Source organism: Erythrolamprus reginae, chromosome 2 (genome assembly GCF_031021105.1).
Source record: "Erythrolamprus reginae isolate rEryReg1 chromosome 2, rEryReg1.hap1, whole genome shotgun sequence".
NCBI classification, from domain to species: domain Eukaryota; kingdom Metazoa; phylum Chordata; class Lepidosauria; order Squamata; family Dipsadidae; genus Erythrolamprus; species Erythrolamprus reginae.
In genome coordinates, this window is record NC_091951.1 from 18,846,775 (window position 1) to 18,864,248 (window position 17,474).

At 44.3% G+C, this 17,474-nt stretch overlaps 1 protein-coding gene across 1 annotated transcript; it reads left to right on the plus strand.

Moving 5' to 3' along the window:
* Window positions 1-2,206: 2,206 nt before the first annotated feature.
* LOC139159820 (zinc finger and SCAN domain-containing protein 31-like) lies at window positions 2,207-17,474 on the plus strand. The gene is made up of 4 exons (XM_070737227.1): window positions 2,207-2,253; window positions 8,177-8,813; window positions 12,552-12,678; window positions 14,971-17,474. Exons 2-4 carry the CDS (start codon window positions 8,190-8,192, stop codon window positions 16,035-16,037), a joined length of 1,818 nt encoding a protein of 605 aa, XP_070593328.1. The 5' UTR covers window positions 2,207-2,253; window positions 8,177-8,189; the 3' UTR covers window positions 16,038-17,474.

Below are 17,474 nucleotides of genomic sequence, written 5' to 3' on the forward strand. Positions count from 1 at the left end.
TGTTTGTATTAAGTTTGAATTTGTTGCGTGCTCTTGTGTTGTTGCGGTTGAAGCTGAAGTAGTCATTGACTGGTAGAACATTGCAGCATATGATCTTGTGGGCAATACTCAAATCGTGTTTTAGGCGCCGTAGTTCTAGGCTTTCTAGGCCCAGGATTGTTAGTCTATTTTCGTAGGATATTCTGTTTCGAGTGGAGGAGTGAAGGGCTCTTCTGGTGAAATATCTTTGGACATTTTCAAGGGTGTTGATGTCTGAGATGTGGTATGGGTTCCAGACAGATGAGCAGTAGTCTAAGATGGGTCTTGGAAAAGTTTTGTAGGCTCTTGTGAGTCTGAATGTTAATTGTGTGATCCAGGCAAGGGTTCTGCATTTGCTGCTGCTCCCGGTGCAGTTGTGTGACCAGTTCCATGTGACTCCATGTGACCTTCCTGAGCATGCGCATTTGTCTTCTGTGCATGCTCAGGAAGCCAAATCATGTGCGAGGATGCTCAAGGGCATGAGATTTCGCTGATTTTTGGTGGGTTTTTTGAGCAGAAGCAAAAAACCCGCCAAAGATCAGCAAAATCTTGTGAGCATGAGCATTCTTGTGTGAGATTTGGCTTCCTGAGCATGCGCAAAAGCCAAATCTCACGTAGGTGGGCATGCCCACCTGCTGGTCACGCAGAGCTATGCGCGCAGCTCCATTTTCCCTGCTGGTGCTATGGCATCAAGCGCACTGGTAGGAACCCAAAAATGATGTGACCAAGGAAATGCTACAACAGTCATAAGTGTGAAAAATGATCATAAGTCCCTTTTCTCAGTGCTGTTGTAAGTTTGAACAGTCCCTAAATGGACTGTTGTAAGCAGGGGTGGGCTGCTGCCCGGACGTGGGGGGAACGACACTCAGTGGGGTAGCGAAAATGGTGCTCCACCCCAGAGCACCCAATTCCCACTGAAAGATGTTGAAAGAAAATGCAGGGCGTCCTGTATAAGCCACGCCCACAATGTGGTAGTAAAAAATTTGGTAGCCCTTCACTGGTTGTAAGTCAAAGACTACCTGTCTTTATCATGTTTTTATACCCACCCATCTCACATAAAAGCAACTCTGGACCAGGGTGAAATTAAAACTACGGGTTCCATGGGCGTGGCTCGGTGGGCATGGACTTTACCCTTAGCTTATCCACGGTTGACCTATCCAGATTCCTAAGAGGTCAGTAAGGGGCGAGTACAAGTGCACTAGAGTGCCTTCCGTCCCTGTCCTATTGCTCTCCTATATCTCCTATACCTTTCTTCTATTCCTATATCTCTTCTTCTATTCTTTCAATGATATGTTCTATTACTATATCTTCTTTTCTATTCTTTCATAGATATATTTTACTATGAGTATCTCCTCTATAACCTTCATCATGTATTTTACTATGTATATGTATATATACCCACTAAAACCCTCATTGTGTATTGGACAAAATAATAAACAAACAAACACACACACACACACACATACAGTACAGCACAATCTTAATTTCCTCCCCAAAGCTAGGTCGGCCAAAGCAGTGTTTTTCAACCAGCGTGCCGCGGCACACTAGTGTGCCGTGAAACATGGTCAGGTGTGCCGCGAAGCTCAGAGAGAGAAAGAAAGAGAGAGAGAGAGAGAGAAAGAAAGCAAAAGAGAGAAAGAGAGAGTGAGAGAGAAAGAGAACAAGAGAGAGAGAAAGAACAAGAGAAAGAAAGCAAGAGAGAGAAACAGAGAGAGAGCAACAGAGAGAAAGAAAGCAAGAGAGAGAGAGAGAAAGAGAGGGAGGGAAGGAGAGAGAGAGAAAGACATAGAGGGAGGTAGGGAGGGAGAGAGGAAGAGAGCAAAAAAGAGGAAGAAAGAGAAAGAAAGAAAGAAAGAGGGATGGAGAGAATGAAAGAGGAAGGAAGGGAAAGAGGTAGAGAGAAATAGAGCAAAAGGGAGGAAGAGAGAGAGAGAATTTTTTTGTCCACGCTTTTTTTAGCCCCCACCCCCACCCCGCTCAATGTGCCCCAGGGTTTCGTAAATGTAAAAAATGTGCCGCGGCTCAAAACAGGTTGAAAATCACTGGGCCAAAGGGTTAATAGGAGCAGCGTATCGACTCCCTAGATCGGCCCGCCGCGTGCGTCAATCCCGGCGCGAGCGTGCGTGAGGAGCGTCAAAGCCCCCCCACCTTTCACAGCCCTCCCCTCGAAGCTCCGCCCCTTCCCTCCCCCCCAACTCTCTGGATTTTGAATTTCTCAACTCGGAAGATTCGGCTGTGAGTTTCAGAGGCTGCTTTGTCCGAAGGGGGGCTGTGGGGGGCAGGGGGCCCGAGGAGGCGGAGAGGGGATAATGGGGGGGGGGGGATCGGAGGGAGGAGGAGAGAAGCAGTGTGGTCTAGTGGTTAAAGGGATACTGTACAGTATAAGCAAAGGGAGACGGCGAGGTCTGATGCCGCCTTGGGCGAGAAAGCCGGCTGGGTGACTTTGAGCCGGTTGCCTCTTTCTCGGTCGCCTCCACGGCGGGATCGGGAGGCTAGCCGGTCGGCCGGCGATCTGTTGATCACGACCAACAGATCGTTCCTGGGATGATCCCCCCAAAAAAATTAAAAGGGGAGGGGCGTGTCTTCTTTTTGGGGTGGGGTGGGGGAGGACTCTAGGAAGAAACATTAAGTGGGTGAGGAGGGGTCCAAGGCTGCTTGTGTATATATGTATGTGTGTGTGTTGGGATAGGATAGTTCGGGTAATTCCACAATTTACAGCTACAATTGAGCCCAACTGACGCTAAGTGAGACATGTGTTGCCTGGGTTTTGTCCCGTTTCACGACCTTCTTTGCCAGAGCTGTTAAAAAGGAAATCAAGGCCGGTTGAAGTGAATTGGGCTTCCCCCATGGACTTTGCTTGTCAGGAGCACTCCCAAAACATTGCAACTGTTGTCAATTATTTAAGATTAAGATTTATTAGATTTGTATGCCGCCCCTCTCCGAACACTTAATTCAACTTAATTCAATTTATATGCCACCCAATCCCTGAAGACTCACGTGGGTCGCTGGTCAAAATGTGGGTCGCTGGCCAAAAGTTTTGAATTTGAAAACCGATTTGAAATGTTTTTATTCCTTACCTTTACTGGGCTCCATTTAATCATAGAAACATAGAAGATTGACAGCAGAAAAAGACATTATGGTCCATCTAGTCTGCTCCAGTGCCTCAGTTTCCCAACACTTCTAACACACCCCCTCCTTGCCACCCCGACTCTCAAGTCATCCATCGATCCTTCCTTCAGGAGAGGAACAGGTGGTCCATGTGGGACTACTAGACTGAAACTGCCCTACCTAAACATAGAAGATTGACGGCAGAAAAAGGCCTCAGAGGGCAGACTGGATCTAGTTTGCCCTTATGCTATTTCCTGTATTTTATCATAGGATGGATATATCTTTATCCCAGGCATGTTTAGATTCAGTTACTGTGGATTTACCAACCATGTCTGCTAGAAGTTTGTTCCAAGGATCTACTACTCTTTCAGTAAAATAATATTTTCTCATGTTGCTTTTGATCTTTCCCCCAACTAACTTCAGATTGTGTCCCCTTGTTCTTGTGTTCATGTTCCTATTAAAAACACTTCCCTCCTGGACATTATTTAACCCTTTGACATATTTAAATGTTTCGATCATGTCCCCCCTTTTCCTTCTGTCCTCCAGACTATACAGATTAAGTTCATTAAGTCTTTCCTGATAAATTTTATACTTAAGACCTTCCACCATTCTTGTAGCCCGTCTTTGGACCCGTTCAATTTTATCAATACAGTGATCCCTCGATTTTCGCGATCTCGTTCTTCGCGAAACGCTATATCGCGATTTTTCCCACCCGATGACGTCACTCCCTTCCTTTCTCATCTTTCTTTCTCTCTCTCTTTCTCTATCTTGCTTCTTCCTCTCTCACACTCTCTTCCTCCCTCTCTCATCTCTTTCTTTCCTTCTCTCTCTTTCTCTATCTCTCCCCCTCTTGCTGGCGGGCGGCGGGCGGGCGAGCGGGGGCATCAGCGAGGAAGACCCAGGGAAGGTTCCTTCGGCCGCCCAGCAGCTGATCTGCTCGGCAGCGCAGCGAGGAGCCGAATCGGGGTTTCCCCTTTGCGTGGGCGGCGGGGAAACCCCGATCTTCGTCTGCTCGCTGCTGCTGCGCTGCCGAGCAGATCAGCAGATCTAATTTTTAATTTTGATCACCAGACTAGTGATCACACCGTAAACTTTTTTCAGCACAGTTGTAACTTTGAACGGTCACTAAGCGAACTGTTGTAAATCGAAGACTATACGTGCTGTATTTATTGATCAATTCTTCTCTTTTCTGTCCAATTCAAGGCAAAAAAGATGTATTTATGCAGGCTGATCCTTGTTTGGGAAAACCAAAGCAAAAGTGAGAAAGAAAGAGTAAAAATAACAGTTTTTTAAAATGTTTGGAAGCGAACTTCCGAGGGGCTTTGTTGTACAGATAGTCCTTGACATAGCACCATAATTGAGTCCAAAATTGCTTTTTTGGGACAACCATGACCTGGATTACTGATAATCTCTACAGACCTTTATGATAAAACAGACATTTAAGTCCTTCCCTCCCTCACCAACACAGCCCGTGATGATTATTATTTATTATTATTTATTGGATTTGTATGCCACCCCTCTCTACATAGACTCGGGGCGGCTAACAACAATGATAAAAACAGCATGTAACAATCCAATACTAAAACAACTAAAAAAACCCTTATTATAAACCAAACATACATACAAACATACCATGCATAAATTGTAGAGGCCTAGGGGGAAAGAATATCTCAGTTCCCCCATGCCTGACGGCAGAGTTGGGTTTTAATGAGCTCACGAAAGGCATGGGGGAGTTGGTTCCAGAGGGCCGAGGCTGCCACAGAGAAGGCTCTTCCCCTGGGTCCCACCAAACGACATTGTTTAGTCGACGGGACCCGGAGAAGGCCCACTCTGTGGGACCTAACTGGTCGCTGGGATTCGTGCGGCAGAAGGCGGTCCTGGAGATAATCTGGTCCAGTGCCATGAAGGGCTTTATAGGTCATAACCGACACTTTGAATTGTGACCAGAAACTGATCGGCAACCAATGCAGACTGCAGAGTGTTGGTGTAACATGGGCATACCTAGGGAAGCCCATGATTGCTCTCGCAGCTGCATTCTGCACGATCTGAAGTTTCCAAACATTTTTCAAAGGTAGCCCCATGTAGAGAGCATTACAGTAGTCGAGCCTCGAGGTGATGAGGGCATGAGTGACTGTGAGCAGTGACTCCCGATCCAAATAGGGCCGCAACTGGTGCACCAGGCGAACCTGGGCAAACGCCCCCCTCACCACAGCTGAAAGATGTGATCTTATTAATCCCACCAGCCCACCTTGAACCTAAATCTCTATGCCTCTTCGTCAATATCTTCCCTTCTTACATTTTTTCCCACAACTTCCTTTATCGCTTTCTTTCTTCCCACCGGAGAAAGGGGAAAGAGATGAAACAGTGATAACAGCACTCAGAAGTCTTTCATTTTCCAGATGTGGTGCTTCAACTGCCAACAGCTGCAACTAACCAGCTGGCTCGCACCTAGACTCTTCAAAGAACGTGTTGTGGGCACGCAGTTTCCTACACAGCATTTTCCTCAAACTCAGCAACTTTTAACACGCTTCCCCCTTCCAAATGTTCAGATTTCCCCAGCCAGCTAAGGCGGCCTTTTGCAATTGACAGATGGAGATTTTGTCAATTCCGATGGTTTTCAAATGTCCGCTGAGATCCTTTGGCACTGCGCCCAGCGTGCCAAGTACCACTGGGACCACTTTCACGGGCTTACGCCACAGTCGTTGCAGCTCCCCCACCACCACTATTGACTTTCTTTCTTTCTTTCTTTCTTTCTTTCTTTCTTTCTTTCTTTCTTTCTTTCTTTCTTTCTTTCTGATTTGATTTGATTTGATTTGATTTGATTTGATATGATATGATATGATATGATTTGAATGCCGCCCCTCTCCGTAGACTCGGGGCGGCTCACAACAGCAATAGAACAATTCATAACAAATCTAATAATTTAAAAAACATTTTTTAAACCCCATTATTAATCAAACATACATACAAACATACCATACATAAATTGTATAGGCACGGGGGAGATATCTCAACTCCCCCATGCCTGGCAGCAAAGGTGGGTTTTAAGGAGTTTACGGAAGGCAAAGAGGGTGGGGGCAGTTCTAATCTCCGGAGGGAGCTGGTTCCAGAGAGTCGGGGCCGCCACAGAGAAGGCTCTTCCCCTGGGACCTGCCAAATGACATTGTTTAGTCGACGGGACCCGGAGAAGGCCAACTCTGTGGGACCTAATCGGTTGCTGGGATTCGTGCGGCAGAAGGCGGTCCCGGAGATATTCTGGTCCGATGCCATGAAGGGCTACTCAGAAGGTCATAAAAGGGGATCATGTAACCTGAGGGCATGACAAACCATCGTAAATATTGCCAAACCCCTGAACTTTGATCATGTGTCCATGGGGATACTGCAGTAGTCGTAGGTCTGAGAAACAGTGATGTCCCTGAACGATCCCCAAATGAACTGTTGTAAGTCCAGGGTTACCTGTACTGGACCCGCATAGGCCCTCGAACTACGGCTGGTCAAAATGCGATCTGAAGTTTGACTGGGATCCCACAGTCACACTGTGGGGAGGAAACTGACCCATTGTTTGTTTGTTTATTTATTTATTTATTTATTTATTAGATTTGTATGCCGCCCCTCTCCGAAGACTCGGGGCGGCTAACAACAATAGAAAAGACAATATAAACAAATCTAATATTAAAAACAATCTAAAAAAACCCCAATTTAAAGAACCACTCATACATACAAGCATACCATGTATAAATTCTATAAGCCTAGGGGGAAGGGAAAGTCTCCCATGCCTGATGACAGAGGTGGGTTTTAAGGAGCTTGTGAAAGGCAAGGAGGGTGGGGGCAACTCTGATATCTGGGGGGAGCTGGTTCCAGAGGGTCGGGGCCGCCACAGAGAAGGCTCTTCTCCTGGGTCCCGCCAAACTACATTGTTTAGTCGACGGGACCCAGAGAAGGCCAACTCTGGGACCTAACCGGTCGCTGGGATTCGTGCGGCCGAAGGTGGTTCCGGAGATATTCTGGTCCGATGCCCTGAAGGGCTTTATAGGTCATAACCAACACTTTGAATTGTGACCGGAAATTGATCGGCAACCAATGCAGACTGCGGAGTGTTGGTGTGACATGGACATACTTTGGGAAGCCCATGATTGCTCTCGCAGCTGCATTCTGCACGATCTGAAGTTTCCGAACACTTTTCAAAGGTAGCCCCATGTAGAGAGCGTTACAGTAGTCGAATCTCGAGGTGATGAGGGCATGAGTGACTGTGAGCAGTGAGTCCCGGTCCAAATAGGGCCGCAACTGGTACACCAGGTGAACCTGGGCAAACGCCCCCCTCGCCACAGCTGAAAGATGTTTCTCTAATGTGAGCTGTGGATCAAGGAGGACGCCCAAGTTGCGGACCCTCTCCGAGGGGGTCAATATTTCCTCCCCCAGGGTGATGGACGGACAGATATCAGGGTTGAGTTTGAGTCTGTTAACACCCATCCAGGCCCCAACAGCCTCCAGACATGTTTCAATGTTTCAATCATGTCCCCCCTTTTCCTTCTGTCCTCCAGACTATACAGATTGAGTTCATTAAGTCTTTCCTGATACATTTTATGCTTAAGACCTTCCACCATTCTTGTAGCCCGTCTTTGGACCCGTTCAATTTGGTCAATATCTTTTTGTAGGTGAGGTCTCCAGAACTGAACACAGTATTCCAAATGTGGTCTCACCAGCACTCTATATAGCGGGATCATAATCTCCCTCTTCCTGCTTGTTATACCTCTAGCTATGCAGCCAAGCATCCTACTTGCTTTCCCTACTGCCTGACTGCACTTTATTGTGTATTGGACAAAATAAATAAATAAATGAACTGTTGTAAGTCAAGGAGCTACCTGTACTGGACCGGTATAGGCCCTCGAACTACGGCTGGTCACAATGCGATCTGCAGTTTGACTGGGATCCCATAGTCACACTGAGGGGAGGAAACTGTGACCCATTGTGGCAAGTGATAACAATTGTCACTGATGATTATCCCTTGATGAATGTCAACTGACTTGATTTTATTTTATTTTGATTCCAGGGATACCCCAAGGATGAAAACCGAAAGGGAAGCGGCAGGCAGCCCCGCTGCCGAATCTGAGGGGAGCCTTCATGTTGTAACCGGCATTGTGGGAGAAGATTTGCCCATAGCGATGCCATCCCAGATTAAAATGGAGCCAGAAGAAGGACAGGTGACCGCTTGGGAAGACCGGTGGCAGAATTTCCTTAAAGAAGCAGAGTCCTCTTGCTCCATGTGGGGAAATATCCCAATGTTGGGGGCCAGGGACTCCTCAGCCGATACGGAAAGCCGCCGAGATCTCCATGGAAGAAAAATCGTCACCATCTCCCCCACCCTCAAGCAGGACGAACAAAGCGAACGAAGCAGTTCGGAGGAAGCCCATCGCCAGCATTTCAGGAGGTTCTGCTACCAACCAGCAGAAGGACCCCGGGTGGCTTGCAAACGGCTGAAGAAGTTCTGCTGGGGCTGGCTACAGCCGGAAAGACGCACCAAAGACCAGATTCTGGAGCTGGTGATCCTGGAGCAGTTCCTGGAGATCCTGCCCCTGGAGGTCCAGAAAAGAATTCAGGGATACGGAGTGGAGACATGTTCGATGGCGGTAGCTCTGGCGGAAGAGTTCTTGCTGAGGCAGCAAGAGACAGAGCAGCCGGAAGACCAGGTGGGAAGACGGGGAGTCCTCAACATGCGACCGTTCGTTTAGCGACCGTTCAGAGCAGAGGTCTTCAAATGTGGCAACTTTAAGACTTGGGAATTTTCAACTTCCAGAATTCTCTAGTCAGCTATGCTTTGCTGACTGTAGAATTCTGGGAGGCGAAGTCCACAAGTCTTAAATTTGCCAATTTTGGGGAGGGACCCTTGGTTCAGAGTGACTATGGCCATTTTTCACATTTATGACTGTGATAGAATCCCCACGGTCATGTGATGTACATTGGGGTGCTTGGGAACTGATTCAAAGGCTAACCTGGCCATCTACCCTTCAAATAGGAGTTTTGAGTCCAGGAAGATCCCTCCTCCCCAATGATTAGATTAGATTAGATTAGAATTCTTTATTGGCCAAGTGTGACACAAGGAATTTGTCGTAGGTAGATATGCTCTCAGTGTACATAAAAGAAAAGATAAATTTGTCTGTAGAATAGAATAGAATAGAATAGAATTCTTTATTGGCCATGTGTGATTGGACACATAAGGAATTCGTCTTAGGTAGATATGCTCTCAGTGTACATAAAAGAAAAGATAAATTTGTCAGTAGAATAGAATAGAATAGAATAGAATAGAATTCTTTATTGGCCATGTGTGATTGGACACATAAGGAATTTGTCTTAGGTAGATATGCTCTCAGTGTACATAAAAGAAAAGATAAATTTGTCAGTAGAATAGAATAGAATTCTTTATTGGCCATGTGTGATTGGACACATAAGGAATTCGTCTTAGGTAGATATGCTCTCAGTGTACATAAAAGAAAAGATAAATTTGTCAGTAGAATAGAATAGAATAGAATAGAATAGAATTCTTTATTGGCCATGTGTGATTGGACACATAAGGAATTTGTCTTAGGTAGATATGCTCTCAGTGTACATAAAAGAAAAGATAAATTTGTCAGTAGAATAGAATAGAATAGAATAGAATAGAATAGAATTCTTTATTGGCCATGTGTGATTGGACACATAAGGAATTTGTCTTAGGTAGATATGCTCTCAGTGTACATAAAAGAAAAGATAAATTTGTCAGTAGAATAGAATAGAATAGAATAGAATAGAATTCTTTATTGGCCATGTGTGATTGGACACATAAGGAATTTGTCTTAGGTAGATATGCTCTCAGTGTACATAAAAGAAAAGATAAATTTGTCAGTAGAATAGAATAGAATAGAATTCTTTATTGGCCATGTGTGATTGGACACATAAGGAATTTGTCTTAGGTAGATATGCTCTCAGTGTACATAAAAGAAAAGATAAATTTGTCAGTAGAATAGAATAGAATAGAATTCTTTATTGGCCAAGTGTGATTGGACACATAAGGAATTTGTCTTAGGTAGATATGCTCTCAGTGTACATAAAAGAAAAGATAAATTTGTCAGTAGAATAGAATAGAATAGAATTCTTTATTGGCCAAGTGTGATTGGACACATAAGGAATTTGTCTTAGGTAGATATGCTCTCAGTGTACATAAAAGAAAAGATAAATTTGTCAGTAGAATAGAATAGAATTCTTTATTGGCCATGTGTGATTGGACACATAAGGAATTTGTCTTAGGTATATATGCTCTCAGTGTACGTAAAAGAAAAGATAAATTTGTCAATAGAATAGAATAGAATAGAGTTCTTTATTGGCCAAGTGTGATTGGACACACAAGGAATTTGTCTTTGGTGCATATGCTCTCAGTGTACATAAAAGAAAAGATCCATTCATCAAGAATCATAAGGTCCAACACTTAATGATAATCAAGCAATCGAATCATACTAGGAAACAATATAAATCGTAAGAATACAAGCAACAATTTGCAGTCATGCGATCATAAGCGGGAGGAGACGGTTGATAGAAACAATGAGAAGACTAATAGTAATAGTAATGCAGCCTTAGTGAATAGTTTGACAGTGTTGAGGGAATTATTTGTTTAGCAGAGTGATGGCGTTTGGGAAAAAACTGTTCTTGTGTCTAGTTGTCTTGGTGTGCACTGCTCTGTAGCGACGTTTTGAGGGTAGGAGTTGAAACAGTTTGTGCCCAGGATGCGAGAGGTCAGTAAGTATTTTCACAGCCCTCTTTTTGACTCGTCCTCAATGGAAGGCAGGTTGGCAGTATTTTTTTTTCCTGCAGTTCTGATTATCCTCTGAAGTCTGTGTCGGTCTTGTTGGGTTGCAGAACCAAACCAGACAATTATAGAGGTGCAGATGAGAGGCTCAATAATTCCTCTGCAGAATTGTATCAGCAGCTCCTTGGGCAGTTTGAGCTTCCTGAGTTAACACAGAATATGCACCATTGTTGCATGGGAAAGTGTCATCCATCCAAGGTCAGAGTTGGGGTGCAACCCCCCCCCCCCCCAATGATACCTAAGGTTATTTCCAAACCTATACTGTACTTGTTTTTAATCCAGTCATTCATGCTTAATATTCTGGAAGGCAAAAAAGAACAAGAATAGAAACAAAACAGCCCTGTTTTTCTCAACATCCAACAATAGTTTTCTCAACATATCTCACCATTCCCAACATTCAACAATAGTTTTCAAATAGCACTAAATTTGTCAAAAGAGAAGTTGGTATTGTTAATTAACCGTTATAGCATCTTTAGCAGATCTGATAAAAAATTAGTCTGTGTTTGAATTTTAACCGTGACTTTTCGCTATGAGAGCTTACCTCAGCATGCCAATTATCCAAGAAGGGTTTGTCTAAAAATTTCCACTTTTCAGCCATTCTTAATCTTGCACCCATGGGTAAAAATACAATTAACTCCTTTTTTGGTTTAGTTTAAACCTATCTCCATCAAAAAAGAACCATCTTTCAGCTGTGGCGAGGGGGGCGTTTGCCTAGGTTCGCCTGGTGCACCAGTTGCGGCCCTATTTGGACCCGGACTCACTGCTCACAGTCACTCATGCCCTCATCACCTCGAGGTTTGACTACTGTAATGCTCTCTACATGGGGCTACCTTTGAAAAGTGTTCGGAAACTTCAGATCGTGCAGAATGCAGCTGCGAGAGCAGTCATGGGCTTCCCTAGGTATGCCCATGTTTCACCAACACTCCGCAGTCTGCATTGGTTACCGATCAATTTCCGGTCACAATTCAAAGTGTTGGTTATGACCTTTAAAGCCCTTCATGGCATTGGACCAGAATATCTCCGAGACCGCCTTCTGCCGCACGAATCCCAGCGACCAATTAGGTCCCACAGAGTGGGCCTTCTCCGGGTCCCGTCAACTAAACAATGTCGGTTGGCGGGCCCCAGGGGAAGAGCCTTCTCTGTGGCGGCCCCAACTCTCTGGAACCAACTCCCCCCAGAGATTAGAACTGCCCCTACTCTCCTTGCCTTTCGTAAGCTCCTTAAAACCCAACTTTGTCATCAGGCATGGGGGAACTGAGACATCTCCCCCGGGCATATTCAATTTATGCATGGTATGTTTGTATGTATGTTTGCTTAGTAAATGGGGTTTTTTAAATATTTTAAACTATAATTTAGATTTGTCATGAATTGTTTTATTTTGTTGTGAGCCGCCCCGAGTCTGCGGAGAGGGGCGGCATACAAATCTAAATAAATAAGTAAGTAAGTAAGTAAGTAAGTAAGTAAGTAAGTAAGTAAGTAAGTAAGTAAGTAAGTAAGTAAGTAAGTAAATAAATAAGGTGTAACAATCCTAACTCTCAAATTCTAATCTTCTGTCTTTTTGTTGTTGTTGTTGTCGTTGTTGTTTTAGGTCCCAAGTCCAGCTGATGAGGAGGCTGGAGATTTCTCTGATTCTGGACAGCCTTCCGTGGAGACTCCAGAGACGCCACCCTATAAAGAGATGAAACTTGAAGGAAATGAAGATGCTTCCTTATTAGGTCAGGATTTTCTGTTTCTTCAGCTCTGGACGTTAAGAAAACGTTTTAGAATCCCTTTTAGCGTGGTGATTGAACATGCATTCTATTTAATTGTGCTTGATTCTTGGCTTCCAATTCCTGGATTTATTTTTGCAATTGTCAAACCAATACATGTTAGCCTATCTATCATATTTTTCAGAATATAAGATGCACCTTAGATTTGGGGGAGGAAAACAAGAGGGGCGGCATACAAATCCAATAAATAAATAAAATAAATAAATAAGAGGAAAAACCCTACCTGCCTCCCAGCAAACAGCAAAGAGTACATATGATATACACTATTTGCTGTGTATTTCTATGCATGTGTGCCTGACCCACAGAAATAGGAAATACAGTGTTCCCTCGATTTTCGCGGGTTCAAACTTCGCGAAAAGTCTATACCAGGGTTTTTCAAAAATATTAATTAAAAAATACTTTGCGGTTTTTTTCCCTATAGCACGTTTTTCCCCGCCCAATGACATCATATGTCATCGCCAAACTTTCATCTGCCTTTAATAAATATTTTTTTAAATAAACTTTAATAAATAAACATGGTGAATAATAATCTAAATGGTTGCTAAGGGAATGGGAAATTGCAATTCAGGGATTTAAAGTGTTAAGGGAAGGCTTGTGATACTGTTCATAGCCAAAAATAGTGTATTTACTTCTGCATCTCTACTTTGCGGAAATTCAACTTTTGCGGGCGGTCTCGGAATGCATCCCCCGCGAAAATCGAGGGAACACTGTAATTGGAGAAATATACATTTTGGCAATATATTACTGCCAGAACATTTTCTTAAATCACACTTTTCTTAAGTCACACTAACTCTTTCCAATTATTTAAAGAGATCTACTCCAAACATGACTAAGTCAGGGTTTAACTCAGCTGCCTTATCTTAATAATAAGCAGGACACTGTTACATTTCAGATTATACTTGATGTGGTTTTCTTGAAGAATACATTATCGCCCTGAGTCTTCAGAGAGGGGTGGCATACAAATCTAATTAATTAATTGATAGATAGATAGATAGATAGATAGATAGATAGATAGATAGATAGATAGATAGATAGATAGATAGCCAGCCTGCTATTTAAAAGAACATACAACAGCATTGGGCCTCTTCAGATCAAACATTTATTTTAAAAAGGTTCTTCATTTTGTTAAATTGTCTAGATTATTTTTACAGATTGCTTTATTATTGTTCTAGACTCTGGAACAATAATAAAGCAGTTTGTAAAAAATAAATCTAATAATTTGAACATTCTACAGACATTTATAGTTATTGACTTACATCCTTGCTTCCAGTTCCAGCAGTCTAATTAGCACAAGAAAGTAAAAGTCTGCCTCTACCTCTACCTCCCAGCAATTTGCCTCCTTGCAGCTTTAGTTTCATTTTCATTTTAGCAGGTGGGCCTGCCTGCAGCCTCAATCAGCTGATTGTTGTGAGGGAAGTCCCCACCCAGTTTAAGGTTCATTCCTCATCCCCACACCCACAAGTTCATCACATGGACCACTTCGGTTCTCTCAAAGTCCACGATCATCCCCTGTACTTCCTGATGGTGCTGAACAAAGGGTGACCTTGAAGGACTGGAAATAATTTGTTGTGGCTAGTATCGTTCCCTCTCATGCAACCACCCCTCCCCAATTCCCACAGTATTTTTCTACTTGTGGCAGGCCAAAGTCTCTAACTCAAAAATGATGACTTCGGCCTATCACGTAATCTGTATAAATGCTACCATCACCAAACAATAATGGTGTACAGTGTTCCCTCAATTTCCGCGGGGGATGCGTTCCGAGACCATCCGCGAAAGTCGAATTTCCGCGAAGTAGAGATGCGGAAGTAAATACACCATTTTTGGCTATGGACAGTATCACAAGCCTTCCCTTAACACTTTAAACCCCTAAATTACCATTTCCCATTCCCTTAACAACCATTTACTCACCATTATTACTGGTACTCAACATTGAATAAGACACTTAGTGATTCTGATATTTATAGACATAATTATTTATTAACAATAATTATTTTTTTTGTTATTTATTTGCAAAAATTATTAGTTTGGCGATGACATATGATGTCATCGGGTGGGAAAAACCATGGTATAGGAAAAAAACCGCGAAGTATTTTTTAATTAATATTTTTGGAAAAACCGTGGTATAGGCTATTCGCGAAGTTTGAACCCGCGAAAATCGAAGGAACACTGTATTACATGTGTTTTACAATGATAATGTAAAAGAGTATTATAAAATCGTACATTTCCCATCTATTCTAGAAAGCGACCAAGAGATTTATCAACCTATCGAGGAAGATCAGACGGACGCTTTTGACAAATCAGAGATAGAAGATGTCATCATCGACTATCCGGAAGAAAACGAAACGCAGAATTCAAAAGAGAGCGAGCTGGATGGGGTCGACCTCTGGAGGTTCACCGTCCCGCCGAGACAGCACAAAGATGGCCCACGGCACAGCTGCCTGCTTTGCGGGAGAGCGTTTACCCGGAAATCAAGCCTGAATAGACACCTGATTATTCACACCGGAGAGAAGCCCTACAAATGCGCCCACTGCGGGAAGAGCTTCAATCGGAAGACCAACCTGCTCTCCCACGAGATGGTCCACGCCCGGGACAAGTCGTATCAATGTTCGGACTGTGGGAAAAACTTCAAACCGAAGTGGGGGGTCAACGCCTACCAGATCGACCACACCGGAGAGAAGGTGTACAAGTGCATTTCTTGTAAGAAGAGCTTCCGGCAGAGATTAGAATTGGGGAGGTTGTTGAACGGGCAGAAGAAGGAGCTTGCCGCAAGCCAGTTGAAAGGCGAGTGGAAAGACGGTGTCTTCGGCCCGCTAGAAGAACACGAGAAAGAGGCGGAAAGCGAGGTGGCCGAGGGGAAAAAAGTAGATCTCATCGGTCCGTACGACGACCTCGATAAAATGAACAGCTCGCCGGCGTTGTACAAGGGAAGACAAGGGAGCCCCTGCCCGATTTGCGGGAAGGTCTTTGCCACGCAGTCGAGTGTGAACCGACACAAGAGAATCCACACGGGAGAGAAGCCGTATCAGTGCGCCGACTGTGGGAGGAGCTTCAATCAGAAGACGACTCTTCTGACTCACATTGTCATCCACACCGAGCAGAAGCCGTACCAGTGCTCCGAGTGCGGGAAGCACTTCCGGCATTCCTCGGGCCTGTTAGTACACCAGAGGATGCACACGGGAGAGAAGCCCTACAAGTGCGCCATCTGCCGGAAGAACTTCACCCAGCGGGCGCACGTGGTCAAGCATTTTGTGAGAAAGCATGCGCGAGAGAAGGCGTCGGCTTATCTTTCCCAGTCCTCCCAGTAATGGCGGCTGCTGTGATAGAGCGGCACTCTTTCGCCCCGAGTTTGCAAACTGGTTTCTCCTCAGGAGCTCCACGTCCTTGGTGTTCCTCACAACTTGGTTTTGTAGTTCACAGCACTGAGCACTTAAAACTACCAGGAAGGCGCAACCCGCAGCCGCAGGTCACAAGGGGTGGGTTGCCGTTTTGCAGAATAAACGCTCAAATTAAGATCTAAAACAAGACTTGATGGTGTTTACTCCTCCTCAAATTTGGTTTGGGGTGTGTGTGTGCGCGTGGAGAGACAACGCTGTCTGTTTGGGCCATCAAAATATGCTGAAGACAAAGATAAGAAGATGACACTGCTGCCTCCGCAAAATTGCTGAGCCCCATGAAACATCGGCTGATGTGAAGATTCCCAGAGGCAGTAAAACAACAGTGTGGGTCGTCCCCACTTACTGACTGCTTCATTCAGTGACCAGTCAAAGTTACACCAGTGCCGAAAAGCTAACTTTACGACTGATGTCTTCCCGTAACGAACTTCGTAGCTTTTCTTGGTTGCATGATCGGTCTCACCGCCAGTATGCTTTGTCCTGTGCCTGACCTGCTGTTTTATTTTTCGTTTTTCCCCCCTTGCTTGCAGCTTGGAGAGATTGGAGAAGATTACAAGAGAGTAAGCAGTGGGGAATACACATTAAAAGCAACGTAGTGGCAATAGCAGCCAGTGTATTTTCCATTGTGTACCTGATTACTCTCTTGTAATCCCTTCCTCTTCAGATTCTCCACTGTGCTAATCGGGGTGGGGAGAAAGTAGGTCAGGCGTGGGGGAACCTGCCTACACAAAACCCTCTTTTCTACCCCCTCACATAACGAAGAGAAGAGGTGACTACAAGAGAGTGAGCAGAGCACACAATGGGGACTACACTGCGCTGTTTACATAGCCAGAGCCAAGACATTGATTTCAATGTGTATTCTCTTTTTCTTGCAATCCCTTTCTCTCCAATGAATGTAAATATATTAATTCCCCTGTTTTGCTTATTATCCCAGTGCCGGGCTTATCGTTTCAGAAGATTGGGAAAATAGAGACAAGGGAGACCCAGTAACAGTCATGTGATTTCCCACTTAGTGACCGCTTCGCTTAACAACAGTTGCCGGTCCCAATCGCTTGTGCTAAATACAGACTACCTATATTCCAGAGAATTTGGTAGCCATATCAAAGAATCGGCAAGCTTTTTTCTGTTTACTTAGTTATCCTTAATGTAACCTGATGCTTGTTTTGACAGTCTGCTTTCCTGCTGAGATTAGGCTGAAATATTTTAGCCTTTTGACTAATTTCTCAGAAAATTAGATTCCCTTTGGTTCTCCGTGGCAAGCAAGTGATGGGCACAATCTCTGTCGATGGGGAGGTAGAAATTTGTTACTCTTCGCAGAAGCTGATTACAATAAACCTAATAAGAACACTG